We start from the raw sequence: 13,939 nt of genomic DNA, 5'->3' as shown, positions 1-13,939 counted from the left end.
TGAACCGCTATTGCTGCTACCTTCTTGTCCAGGCCCTCCTTGAGATCCTGACAGGTCGTCTCATACTGACTCTTCTCTTTAGTGGCTACACTCAGCCTCCTCTTCAGAGAGTCTATAAAGGCCTTCCTGTTAGTGGCCTCCTCTGTCATGGTCTTCACCTGGACGTCACACACAGAGGGAGAGAGGAGGAAGAACTTGAGATGACCTTAAAAATAACAAAGATGTTTGAATGTGTTTTTCTTTAGCCCATGCTACAGTATTGTGTAAATTAAATCAAGGCTAGGTGTATATGTCGGTTAGTGGTGTTTTCATGAAATATAGTACATGCTTAGCCGATTCATTGTTATTTGCCAGGAGATGACGTCATGTGATGAAAACGTGCCATCTGAAATGTTGTTGTGACTACAGGAAAACCATCAAGTCAAGCGGGACTGTAAACGTGCCAGTTAAAAGCATTTTATGCCATCTGACTCTGCTAAGCCATTGTTGCGTGTGATGAAACCATGTGGTGTGAGATGTTAACTGGGACCTACTTTCTTCTCCAGCTCCTCCACCAGTCCTCTGTGTGTCTTCTCAGTCTCCAGGAGGAACTTCATCCTGGTCTTCACATCCTCCACCAGCTGCCTCTTCATGTGCACGTCTCTCTCTGTGTGGATCACCCTGGGAATGAGACACATACACACACACACACACAGGTTATTAATACGCACGCGACGATGCAGACGCAAACACACGCAGAAGCAGACACACACACACACCGTGTCCCCATGCTCCCCTTCCATCACATCTCATTATGACAACTAAATATATTGACAATCCCATGCTGACAGGGGAAGCTGCAGTAAATATGAATGGCTGTATAACATCCCATTTGTAGACTGCATACATTCCTGATTCCTAGACTAGTGGGGAATATCTATGCATGTTGTGATACATCAGTTGGGGAACGTTTCTGACAAATGACCTTCTAGATCTTCTGATCTACACTAACGTCCAGACTGCAGTAACGGTCTGATCTACACTAACGTCCAGACTGCAGTAACAGTCTGATCTACACTAACGTCCAGACTGCAGTAACAGTCTGATCTACACTAACGTCCAGACTGCAGTAACAGTCTGATCTACACTAACGTCCAGACTGCAGTAACAGTCTGATCTACACTAACGTCCAGACTGCAGTAACAGTCTGATCTACACTAACGTCCAGACTGCAGTAACAGTCTGATCTACACTAACGTCCAGACTGCAGTAACAGTCTGATCTACACTAACGTCCAGACTGCAGTAACAGTCTGATCTACACTAACGTCCAGACTGCAGTAACAGTCTGATCTACACTAACATAGATGCAATTCAACACATCCAAATAGCATGAAAAGAGAGACAGTTCTTGATGAAATGTTCCACTGCTGTCCTTGCCACATGAAAACCCATTCGACTAGGGAGGGGCCGACTAGGGAGGGGGACGTGGTTCTGTAGATAACGATCCAGAGGGGAATCAACTCCAAAAGAGCTTGTTTACTTGACTAGTTGACTATTCTGACAGTAACTAGATAGAGAGACACTGGGGGCCCGCTGTTGAAACGGCATGGCTGTGTGTGTGTGTGTCTAAAATGTACGACGTGTCACTTCACATTTCAAAACCTCTCCCCGACACGCTTAATATTCCCGTAACTCTTTGGAGCCTAATCTTAAGAGACTCTTTCAGTTAAACGTCTTAGCGTGTTGTTTATTCTGTTTACATGTTTTGCTCCGGGTTTTTTTCTCTCCACATAAAGGCAAATATTACCGACTTCATGTCCTTCTGGGGTCCCGCTGGGGGGGAATCGGAAGAACAAATGGAATGATATAATTAAAGATCAGATGTGTTTCCTTTTAATTCATCAGGTTTACATTGGAAAATATGTCTTGTTTTTTCTCCTCTCGGACTGCGCATGTTACGGGCTGGGCTTCGATTCTAAATAAACAGATGACGCAACCGAGGGGCAAGTGCCCTTCATATTTTTGTGTAAGTAAATGTCCCTGTCTCCCTCGATAGAGCCGTTAGCCTGGGGGCAGACCGGCCCAAATCAATGAGAGCTTGTCTTATTGGAGTGACATTAACTGAAATGAGAGAGAAGAGAGGAGAGTCTGGCCGGGGGACCTGCTGCATAAGGTCCCTGGTTACCCCAATGGATTTAACCATTAATGAGAAAAGCCATATTGAACCTTAAGGACGTCTGTCTCTGTTGACTTTAAGAGCAGCAGCATTAGAGAGAAGCCCAGCCACATCACACAGCTCCCTCTGTTCCTCCCCAACACTAATAATGCTAATTAGAGCAGGAACATGTATTTTAGATGAACAGAGGATGAACAAAGGATGAAAAAGAATGGGGGATAGCTACTATAGTAGTAGTTATTCTTCTGCAAGAGAGAGAGAGAGAGAGAGAGATCTGTATTTATGGAGTCTCAGTCGAGAGACTCGACTCGGCGCCTATATCCTGATCACTAACATTTTCACCCCACTGCTAGTTTCTTTTATCTCCTGTTTTTCCACTTTATCACTCGTCAAACATGCGTCCGTGATAATCACACTTTAAAGTGTTCGACAGACAGCAGTATGTGTTGTTAAAAAACAAAAGAGAAGTCAAAACATAGATGTGTCTCTGCTCGACAGACAGACAGACAGACAACAGGATCGCTGGAGATGAAAGAAGTAGATTCATAAATAAAGCAGGGGCCTGGATGACAGATATTGACTGAGGACATGCGCTCTTACTTTGAAATTCACTTTTTTTTTTTGGCGAGGAGCAGCCTGCCTGGCCCCTTGGTGTGTACTGAGATGTATATTTCAGAGACGTCTGGTAGAGACATGTCTTTCATTCTGAGAGAAGCACACCCCGTTGAGGATGTGGCGAGGTGCTAGGGTAGCGCCATGGCGATAGAAGAAGAAGGGACCAATGGATGTGAGGGACGTTGTCGCGGAAACCGGCTGAGGGATCTTCGCTCTGTCTCGGCTGTGATCTGCCCGCGCTTTGGTCACACACACAACGCCACTGTGATCGCTGTACACACTGAACACACATGTTGGATGTATTATAGAAGATGAAAGGAAAAAAGGGGACTACAGTATCCTATTGGGCCGAGAGAGAGAGAGAGACAGAGAGAGAGAGAGAGACAGAGAGAGAGAGAGAGACACGGAGAGATATACAGAGAGAGACACAGAGACAGAGACAGAGAGAGAGAGGCAGAGACAGAGAGGCAGAGAGAGAGAGACAGAGAGAGAGAGACAGAGAGAGAGAGAGACACGGAGAGATATACAGAGAGAGACACAGAGACAGAGACAGAGAGAGAGACAGAGAGGCAGAGACAGAGAGGCAGAGAGAGAGAGACAGAGAGAGATAGACAGAGAGAGAGAGAGAGAGAGAGAGAGACAGAGAGAGACAAAAAAAAAAAAAACAGGTCAGTCCATTCTGCCTTTGTTTGAGAAGAAAAAATGTAAAGTTTGATAAGTTGATAATTGCTGAGACCTCTTAACATGTTACATGATCATCGATCACAGCTTGGTAGTTTCACTTCTTTCAACTATGTAAGTCATTAACAGAGGGCCCGGGGGCCACTGTGGTGTTGTGTGGGTTTTTGTGTCACGAGGAGCAGAGTTGATCCTTCCTGCGGCACACACACTGGATCAATACCCTTCTCTTTGATCAAAACCCTCCATCTTATCTCAACACACAATGAACGACACGGCACACACACAACATACATGGCATTAACACACACACAGAACAATAAATCACACACACACACACACACACACACACACACACACACACATACATGGCATTAACACACACACAGAACAATAAATCACACACACACACACACACACACACACACACACACACAGAGAGATAAACACGCACGAATGCACCAACACACAAACAGAAAACTCCCCAGAGACTATTCAGAGCTGAGCTGCAGAGCAGGGCAGCAGTCAGAGAGCTGCCACACGGTGGAATCAAACACTGCAGATGACACAGAGAGGAAGAAGAGAGAAACGGAGAGAGAAAGAGAGACAGACATACAGAGAATGAGAGTGAGAGAAAGAGAGAGAAACAGAGAGAGAAACAAAGTGAGAAAGAAAGAGTGAGATAGATAGAGAGAAAGAAAGAGACAGTCTCTGTACTGACTTCCCCTGCAGTTCTCTGAGCTTCTCCTCTCTCTCCAGCAGCTGGGCTCGCAGGGCTTTGTTAGCCGACGTGTGGCTCGTCACCTCCGCCTTGGAGCTCTGAGAAGGGAGACAGAGAGACAGTGTGTGAGCCACAGAGACAAAGAGACAGGGGTGTTGTGACACTAGCGGTGACAGGTCAGATGTAGCAGCATGTGTTCTCATTAGAAGTGCAGACACTAGGATGACAGGAAGTGACAGAAAAAATATTTATAATACATTTACACAATTGAGGAGAAGTAGGAGGAGATTGTGATTGTGTACGGATCCATTTTTAAACCTCTTGTCTGTCTTTGTCATGTGAGAATATGTGGTGTATGAATATATTTCTGTAAATTCTTTAAATTAAATTCAAATACAAATGGAATAGAAGTGAAATGGCATGACATCATAGCTTATATGTAGAGGAATGATGGGAAAGGAGAACCCTGTCAAGTAAAAAAGCTACAAATATATATTTGTTGTTCTGTGTGTGTTTCTGGTTCTAGGTATCAGTATGCCTCTACTGCAGGATCAAAGAGAGAGGACACCTTTGTGTCAAAGCCTCTCTGGTGCACGTCACACACACACACACACCCCTTGTGGCCCGTGACTACAGGTGTGCTTGTGATCATGAGAATGATGGATATTTGTGTGTGCATCTTCCCTTTGGTTTAAAGGAGCTCTGGTCTCCAGCGGAAACTCACATCACACACACACACACACACACACACACACACACACCCTCCCCCCAACACACTGTTCTCTCTGTTCCCCCTCCTCACCTCTCACACTCCACCATCACCTCAGCTGACTCGTCAGCCTTTGGTAACGACAGTAGCAATATGGCGGCTGACACTGATGAGTGAGCTAACGAAGGGCAGATAACGGTGTCGTACTGACACCTCGGAGGGTTCAGCCACTCAGAGGACACGCTGTTGTTTCCCATTTCTCACCTCACTGACAGGTGTTCCCTGGCATATCAAGTAATAGGAAACCACTGGGTAATTGTCATTGGTAAATATAATACGATTTTGAAAAGACGTGATGTATAAATCATCGGTTTAAAAAAAAAAGCTCTGTGGACATTTTTATAATATTATTAGATTGAGACAAAAAAATCTGAAAATAAAATCTGAAATAAATGAAGATACTTTTGGGTTTTAACATTCAGATTAAAGGAGTGTTCAATTGAAGCTTGTTTCTGACATTGTCAACCCTGCTGGAACTGTCAGCATTGATAACTAACGTCAGGGCCCTTGCTTCTATGTGTAGTATAGTTTTATCTATCTGCCCAGGGAACTACAGATGAAAACTAGCCAGCTGACTAAATCTGGCACATTTACAGCAATGTGTGCATTGTCCCTGTCAAATAAATAAATAAACGTAAATTAAATTGCTGCTGTGCCCTCTTCTTGACAGGCCACCATTAGTTGTTCCTTGACTCAACTGTATGAATAAAGGTTGAATGATACAAATAAATACTGTATACCTATTACAGTGACCTCCTGCTTCCTCTATCTTCTGACCACTAACCTTCAGTTTAGTGTGGAGATGTTTGACCTCTGCCTCCAGGGCTTTAAGGACAGGAGGGCTGGGGGTCTCCAGGGGCTGGGGGGCGGTAGAGGGGAGCTGCTGGGGGGTGTTGGTCCTGTGGATCTGCCTCCACTGCTCCAGCTCCATCTCCAGCACCTTCTTCTGCTGCTCTACACCCGCCAGGTCAGAGGTCAGCTTCTGGGAACACCATTAAACACACCGGGAGCAGAGAGAGAGGTAGTCAGAAAGTACTGCAGGATGTAAGGTTAGATACCAGGACCTGTAGTATGAAGAAAGTGAAGGGAAAAGTCATGTAAGCTAGAATTCCTGGACCTGCAACATACATATAAAGACAAAAATAGTTGTTTTGTGATTGAAAAACTAAAGCGGGTCAGAACGTACACGAGGTTGTCAGAGCAGCACTCATAGATTGAGAAGACTTGTGACTGAAAGGATAACGAGAGTCTGAAAGTGTACCTGCTACTGCTGTAGTGGCATCATGTAAACATCTAAGTTTGACCATGACTTCTGTTGTTATTCTGTCTGTGTATCCAGTGAGAGGTGATGAGAAAGCTGGACCAGACCTCAGACATGATTATTGGACACCCTGAGAGGAACAATCTAACAGAGCACCAACCACGTCCTCAGTTAAAATCAGAACACGGATCCACGAAGAGTCAGAGTAGGAGTGCTGATCCAGGATCAGTTTAGCCTTTTAGATCATCCTAGATTTGATTTGATTTTTTATTTTACCTTTATTTAACTAGGCAAGTCAGTTAAGAACAAATTCTTATTTTCAATGACGGCCTAGGAACAGTGGGTTAACTGCCTGTTGAGGGGCAGAACGACAGATTTGTACCTTGTCAGCTCGGGGATAAGATTGTATGGACAGATCCTAGATCAGCACTCCTACTCTGAGATGCTTTGTGTCTACAAACAAGTACACTACACTACAGTAGGCATGTACAGATGAAGCAGTGAAACAAGTGAACACAGGTTGAACCCGTTGGTGGATTTAAAAAATCCCTCTGAATGGAGATTCATTGAACATGCTTTTAAATCCAGGATTAGGTTGAATCTATGTCCAGGAAACCAGCCCCTTATGATGGACAAACTGAAAGTCCTTTTGAAAGTTACTGTATATTCTTCTACAGCGTAACGTACTGAACAGTAACTGTGATTAAATCCTGTTTCTATCTTAATGAAGACGAGGATGACTCTGACGCGCGGCCAGCCGAAGAGCCCTAATTCTCTAACCCTGATTGGCAGGCGTAATAGAGCCATCTAGTAGAATCAGAGTGCACCCTGGGACGGAGGGAGTTGAGCTGGGTTTGATTTAGAAGCGGAGCGAGCGAGCGAGCGTGAGCGAGAGTTAGTAAGAGCGAGGGAGGAATTGTAGGATAATACTGCTCGGTAATCATCTACCCTACTGTACCAGCGTATCAGACATGGTAAACATTTGCTTTGGGGCTAAACGGTTTAAACCGCATGCATATTATCAACCTCAATGTACTCAATGCTTTTCTGTCATCTAATTTATCATTGCCACAATAATACAATTTGGTATCATATCAAACATAATGCTCACTTTGTAGCGCAAATAAGGAGAAGGTGATATGTGTGGTACACACACCCTCTCAACCCCCCACACCCTCCCAACCATCCTGGAAACCACAGTAGTCCCAGGGGTGGCCTCTCTGCTCTGCATACATGGAGGTTATTGATATCTGGTTGCCTGCTGACACCTCTTAGTAGAATCCCTCTTGTTTTAGGTTTCCTCCTCTTTGAAGGCTCACAGGCCATATCCCCACTGAGAGAGACAGAGAGAGGGGGGCTGCTTCTGCTGCTGGGTCGTGTGTGTGTGTATGGGTGTGTTAAGAGTGGCATTGATGACACTTCCCGTAAGACAGGCTTTGATTTCAGAGGGGCCATTTTCAGCCCTGGGTCTGGTGAGAGATGACACTGACACTGACTCTGATGCATGGTGGGACCATTAGGCTGCCCAGCTGAAGTCTCTCTCTCTCTCTTTATCGCTCACCCCCCTCTCTCTTTCTCGTTCTTCCTCTCTCCCCCACTCTCGCTCACTACTCTCCCTCTCTTGCGCTTTCTCCTCTCCCTCCCGTTCTGTCTATTTCTGTTCCTCTCTCTCTTTTCCCGCTCTCTCTCCCTCTACCACTCTTGCACTCTCTCCCCTCCTGCTCTCTCCATTTCGGTTCCTCTCCCCCTCTCTCGCCTCTCTAGGGCAGTGGTCTCGCTGGTGCCATTCCAAGTGATACCGAATCATTAGCAGGATAAATAATGAGGCCGGTGGCTCCGAAAATAGCAAAGGAACCACATAGTCACAGACACACACAGTGGTACAGTACACATCCCTCATTTTGGCCTGGCTCAGTTCCTCAACCACAACAAGCGAACGCTAGCCTAACATGACCTAGACCCAGACATACGTACAGCACCTTGAAAATGGACACGAGACAACACCAGTATCATCCTAGAATAACACCAGAGAAACATCAAGCCACGGCAGAGTGACGACACAGTACTTATCCAGTGTCCATACTAACATCATAGAACTCAAGGACCAACAGCCACGACCTTCGATTCTAGACTTTAGATGAACCAGAGATTCCTGGAAAGACAACTGAAGGCAGCAGTGGCACCCATCTTTATTATGTTGTACCTTTATAGTGTCCGTCACCAGGATTTAAGTGCCAGGCTCTGTCATGTGCCTGGGCATAAAACGCCTAGACCCAGAAAAACCCCTCTTCTCCCTGTCAGCCGTGTCTGTTTTACCCCTCTAATCCTGTGGTAATCCCAGCCTCTTCCGGGCAGGATGGGAGCTGGGCCGATCCACACCTGGAGATTACGGGGTCGGGCTCATGTCGAAGAGACGTTCAATTGTAGAACGAGGTAGAGGGGGAGGTTTGGGAGGGGTGCGAGGTACCCGATTCCAGACCCAAATTATCCCCTGTTCGGTTAATATGCGTGACCGACGTTTCTTTACAGCGGGAGGAACATTTTTGGAAATTACCGTAGGACATCTCACCTGTCACCCAGAGGAGGTTCCTCTAAGCTTCTGTCGCTTCCCTCGTTCCTCAAACGAGAGGAGAGGGAGAAGAAAAGAGTGTGAGAGGACAACGTCCCCCCCACCGTAGCCTAATTATCCTTCATTTTCCTAACAGACTCTCTCTTTCTCATGCCTTTCCTTCCCACCTTGTTGAACAGAAAGTACAAAGACAGAAGTCAAGGAACAGAGAGCACCATTAAGAGGGTCACGTTTTACAGACTGACGGCAATTATGGAGAGGGAACAGGGTGGAAATACCTCACAAAGCACTCTGCCGTGTGTGTGTGTGTCTGAGTGTGTGTGTGTGTCTGTGAGTGTGTGTGTCTCTGTGTGTGTGTGTCTCTGACAGCTATTGCAGTCTGGTTCCTGACAGAGAGGTCTGTGGGGATGAGGTGGCTGGCGTGGTGTGATTGACTGATGAAAGTGTCACTGTGCTGTAGAGACACATGTTCCACTTAGGCTGAAAGGGTACGCCACTTCTCTCGATTTGTCTCTCTACCTCCCCCTCTCGCTCGCTACCTCTCCCCCTCTATCTCGCTCTCTCCCTCACAGACACAGACAGCCTGATTCACATTTCAATAACACACAACTTGAAGTAACAGGAAACTACAGGACACCACTAAGGAGCCAAACAAACGAGGTAGCTCTACTTCTCGGTCTCTGACACTGTCATCATACCTTTTCACATGACAGCCCCCGAGGCGCCGGGCTAAGCCAATTAGAGCCAGAGTTTTGGACTCTGAGTCAGAGAGCTAGCAGGCAGGCAGGGGCCAGCCGGATACCAGCCAACAGCACAGGACCTTGTGCCCTTTATAGGGGGAATGATCCCTGTTTTCTAGCTGAGAGCTCAGACTCTTGGACAACTTCTGCTGCAGTGGCATTAATACTGCAGGAGTAAAAGACAACTACTGCTGTTTCTTTCTGGTCAGCCCAAGCAGAGAAAAGTGTGTGTGTCTATCTCTGTTTCTAAGTGTTTGTGCATGTGTGTAAGAGTGTGTGTGTGTGTGTGCATTTGTATGTGTGTGTCATTAATGCCGCAGAGCCAGTGTCTTAGGTCTCCTCGGGGCCCTGGCTGTTCTATTCTACGATAGCTAGGTAGGGGCCGGAACCCGGAGGCCACTTCCAGAGCAGCGGGGCTCCTGCGCTCTTTGACCTGTGTGTATCACACACACTCCTAATCAGGCCTCCAGTGGGTTGGGGCTGGTCGGGGCTCTGCCTGCTCCTACCCAACAGGGGCCTCCTGCCAGTCCCACTAACTACCATACGGCCTGGTGTGTGTGTGTGAGAGAGAGAACATGTGTGTATGTGTATGAGACCGTGAGAGAGAGCGAAAGAGGAGGTCAGGTCATGGAAGAATTTGCCTGGCTACACAAACTCTACACCAAGCCGCGGATGTTAGTTTCTTCTACGCAATGAGTCTGTATTTGAGTACCTCCCCAACGATTTTTAGAACGGAAATCAATTTTAAACTGTCTGATTGGTTCCAGAAACCAATGGGTTGGTGCCAGAGCCAGAACACATGTGGGTAAAGCGCCTTTTTGAAAATTGGTCATTGGCATCACAATGGTGAGATATGATTCAACAACCTTCATTTTGATGTCCCCACAAACAACATCAACGATGGCAGTCTCAGACAGAAGTACTGTACATAGTGTCGTGTCTTTGGCATCATTCAACTGAAGATTAATCTTTATCAAATGACTCTCTGTAATTATTATTACGCGATTAAACTGATTAATCTTGTAACTGTAATTAACTAGGAAGTCGGGGCACCAAGGAAAATATTCAGATTACCAAGATATTTTCATATCTGATCAATAGTCTTCTGATTAATGAATTCTTCTTTACCTCACGTTAGTCTAATTCCAAACGTTGTAAATTGTTGGTTATCTGCACAAACCCAGTCTTCACTATGAGTCATCCATCAATTGTCTTAAAATAATTGATTTACTAACTAAGTAATTCACAGAAATGCATAAACAAACAGTAGATAGTTACAAGGATATGATAACGGAGTTTCCCTAGTGGGATAAACCGGCATCGCGGCTTGGTGTGCAAAAGGAAAGTGGGGGTCGAGTGAGATAATACGACACACAGTTGATAATTATAATAATTAAAATGCTAATCCTTTGCACATGAACACTCACTCATTCGGGAACAATTGCAATCAATATATATATTTACGCTCAGTGTGTCGTCGGGGTCTCTGTTGAAAAGTTAGATTCTGTTGGAGAGTTTGTCCGCCCTCTCTGTCTGTCTGGTCTCAAACCTTGGCCCTCTCGTTATCGAGGTAAACTGGTCTGCAACCTTTGTCCTCTCGTAATTGAGAGCAACATGGTCTGTTGAGAAATTCTCACGGTGGGGGTTTAATTCGGAATTGCAGAAAAGGGCCTGTACCAGGATGCCAGACCATAACTGTGCTCATGGGCGGTCCTCTGATTTAGTTCAACTCCAAAGGGAATTGGAGTTTCCTTCATTAAACAGTCCAAAATCACATTACACAATTTCACAAACAGTATCATCCACACTCATTCATCTTATACAACAATTAGATGTAAACCTCATATCTGAGGCTATTATATAAACAGCGTTATGGTAATGTGGCCGTATTGTCTCCCATGAGTTTCACAAAATTGTACCAAACAGAACAGTTCGTAGCTGGATTCTTAACCAATCTGTTATACCTTCTCCAGAAGATAAATGTTGTTTGGACCTCAAGTTCTGTGAGGTGGAAGAAATTCCTTTGTTCTCTTCTATGAAAACTCTACTCTCTCTCTATACTGTGGCTATGAGGAGATAATCTCCTCCAGGAATTTACGACCTCTCTGACCACAGCAGCCTGGGTGTAGGAGACAGGGAGAGGGGGATGGGGCTTGCTGTACCCAAAGAGGGCAACGTCATGACAGTAGCAAACAAAGATTTCAGTTTGAGAAATATCACTAGGACACTGTTTCAGAGACTAGCTGGTTGAGTCAGTACAGTATAGTATAATAATATAGTAGTCAGTACAGTATAGTATAGTGGTCAGTACATTACTGCATAATATAGTAGTCAGTAGGGTATAGTATAGTAGTCAGCAGGGTATAGTATAGTAGTTAGTAGGGTATAGTATAGTAGTCAGTAGGGTATAGTATAGTAGTCAGTAGGCTATAGCATAGTAGTCAGTAGGGTATAGTATAGTAGTCAGTAGGGTATAGTATAGTAGTCAGTGGGGTATAGTATAGTAGTCAGTAGGGTATAGTATAGTAGTCAGTAAGGTATAGTAGTCAGTAGGGTATAGTATAGTAGTCAGTAGGCTATAGCATAGTAGTCAGTAGGGTATAGTATAGTAGTCAGTAGGGTATAGTATAGTAGTCAGTAGGGTATAGTATAGTAGTCAGTAGGCTATAGCATAGTAGTCAGTAGGGTATAGTAGTCAGTAGGGTATAGTATAGTAGTCAGTAGGGTATAGCATAGTAGTCAGTAGGGTATAGTATAGTAGTCAGTAGGGTATAGTATAGTAGTCAGTAGGGTATAGTATAGTAGTCAGTAGGGTATAGTAGTCAGTAGGGTATAGTATAGTAGTCAGTAGGGTATAGTATAGTAGTTAGTAGGGTATAGTATAGTAGTCAGTAGGCTATAGCATAGTAGTCAGTAGGGTATAGTATAGTAGTCAGTAGGGTATAGTAGTCAGTAGGGTATAGTATAGTAGTCAGTAGGGTATAGTATAGTAGTCAGTAGGGTATAGTATATAAGTCAGTAGAGTATATTATAGTAGTTAGTAGGGTATAGTATAGTAGTCAGTAGGCTATAGCATAGTAGTCAGTAGGGTATAGCATAGTAGTCAGTAGGGTATAGTATAGTAGTCAGTAGGGTATAGTATAGTAGTCAGTAGGGTATAGTAGTCAGTAGGGTATAGTATAGTAGTCAGTAGGGTATAGTAGTCAGTAGGGTATAGTATAGTAGTCAGTAGGGTATAGTATAGTAGTCAGTAGGGTATAGTAGTCAGTAGGCTATAGTATAGTAGTCAGTAGGGTATAGTATAGTAGTCAGTAGGGTATAGTATAGTAGTCAGTAGGGTATAGTAGTCAGTAGGGTATAGTATAGTAGTCAGTAGGGTATAGTAGTCAGTAGGGTATAGTATAGTAGTCAGTAGGTTATAGTATAGCATTGCAGGAGACTGCAGCAGTGTGTTCAGTGCTCTGTGGCTCTTCCTCTGTGGTGCTGACCTCCTCAGGCGAGGGCAGGCCTGTCAGACACACACTTATTAAGCATGATAAGGGCAAAGGAGCTGCTCCCACTGCAGCCAGGGATAGGGCCCCCAGAAACACACCGAAAGACAAAAGAAAAGACAGGAAGAAACAAAAGGGGAAAGAAAAAGAACAACTTCCTTGTTCCCAGTTACTGTACCAACCCCCCTGCTTATCCTTCCCCTACCCCTCCTTCTCTTCTGTTTGTTCCACTTTTTCTGTGCCTGTCCTCCCCTCTTCTGGTCTGTGGTACCTGTGATAACTGCTTGCTGACGTTCAGTCTCTGGGCAAGCTGCGACGTGATCTTCTCGTTGGCGTCTCGCAGCTCCTGGGAGGAGCGCTGGGCATCACACCGGGCGGTCTGTAGAATGGTGAGATGGCGCTGGAGCGCCAGAACGCGCCCGCGCAATGAGGCGGGGGCACAGCAGCCGCACCTTTGGGCCTTCCTCCTCTTTCTCTCACTTCGTCTCTTCCCTCCTTCCTCCCCCGGCTCCCTCTGTTTATATCCTAACAAGAGGAGAACACAGTGCGTTCCTCAGAGTGTTCATGTACAGGAGAGCGGTGAACACACTTACAATCCCCATTTAGATTTCTGCTGCTGAGAGTTATCAAACGTGTGTGTGTGTGTGTGTATGGGATATTCTATCATCAGACTGACTAAGCCATTCCATATATAACCGATACAACAGTGTAGAGAACAGAATCTTGTTGTGTATCAGGTGTTGCTTCCGATAGTGTGTGTGTTTTGGTGTGTGTACCCCCCCTAAATAGTTGATAAAGTTTTGTGAAAATCTGAGTGAAACATGAAAACCTGTTGTTGCTACCTTGGTTCGGAACATCGGGCTGCGTTCTGGAGAATTCTTCCACTGGCTGTTCTGAGGCGGCTGCGTACCTGTGTGACTGGAAAAGACAAACCAAAA

General features: G+C 45.2%; 1 protein-coding gene across 6 annotated transcripts in view; it reads right to left on the bottom strand.

Moving 5' to 3' along the window:
- Window positions 1-13,939, bottom strand: part of cntln (centlein, centrosomal protein) — a 182,004-nt gene that overhangs the window by 37,225 nt on the left and 130,840 nt on the right. For 4 of the 6 annotated variants that reach the window (XM_065003822.1, XM_065003823.1, XM_065003825.1 and 1 more), the window contains 6 exons: window positions 13,844-13,919; window positions 13,273-13,526; window positions 5,725-5,922; window positions 4,172-4,269; window positions 534-660; window positions 21-158 (listed from right to left, as the gene is read on the bottom strand). In XM_065003822.1, the coding sequence (XP_064859894.1) occupies window positions 21-158; window positions 534-660; window positions 4,172-4,269; window positions 5,725-5,922; window positions 13,273-13,526; window positions 13,844-13,919 (891 nt within the window). Of the gene's footprint in view, window positions 1-20; window positions 159-533; window positions 661-2,757; window positions 3,053-4,171; window positions 4,270-5,724; window positions 5,923-13,272; window positions 13,527-13,843; window positions 13,920-13,939 lie in introns of those variants that run through there. The other 2 variants (XR_010459670.1, XM_065003826.1) reach the window with 2 other exon arrangements.

The sequence above is a fragment of the Oncorhynchus nerka genome, linkage group LG18 (genome assembly GCF_034236695.1).
Source record: "Oncorhynchus nerka isolate Pitt River linkage group LG18, Oner_Uvic_2.0, whole genome shotgun sequence".
Classification (NCBI taxonomy): Eukaryota; Metazoa; Chordata; class Actinopteri; order Salmoniformes; family Salmonidae; genus Oncorhynchus; species Oncorhynchus nerka.
The sequence above is the reverse complement of the archived record's forward strand: the minus strand, read 5'-3'. Positions and strand labels throughout refer to the sequence as shown.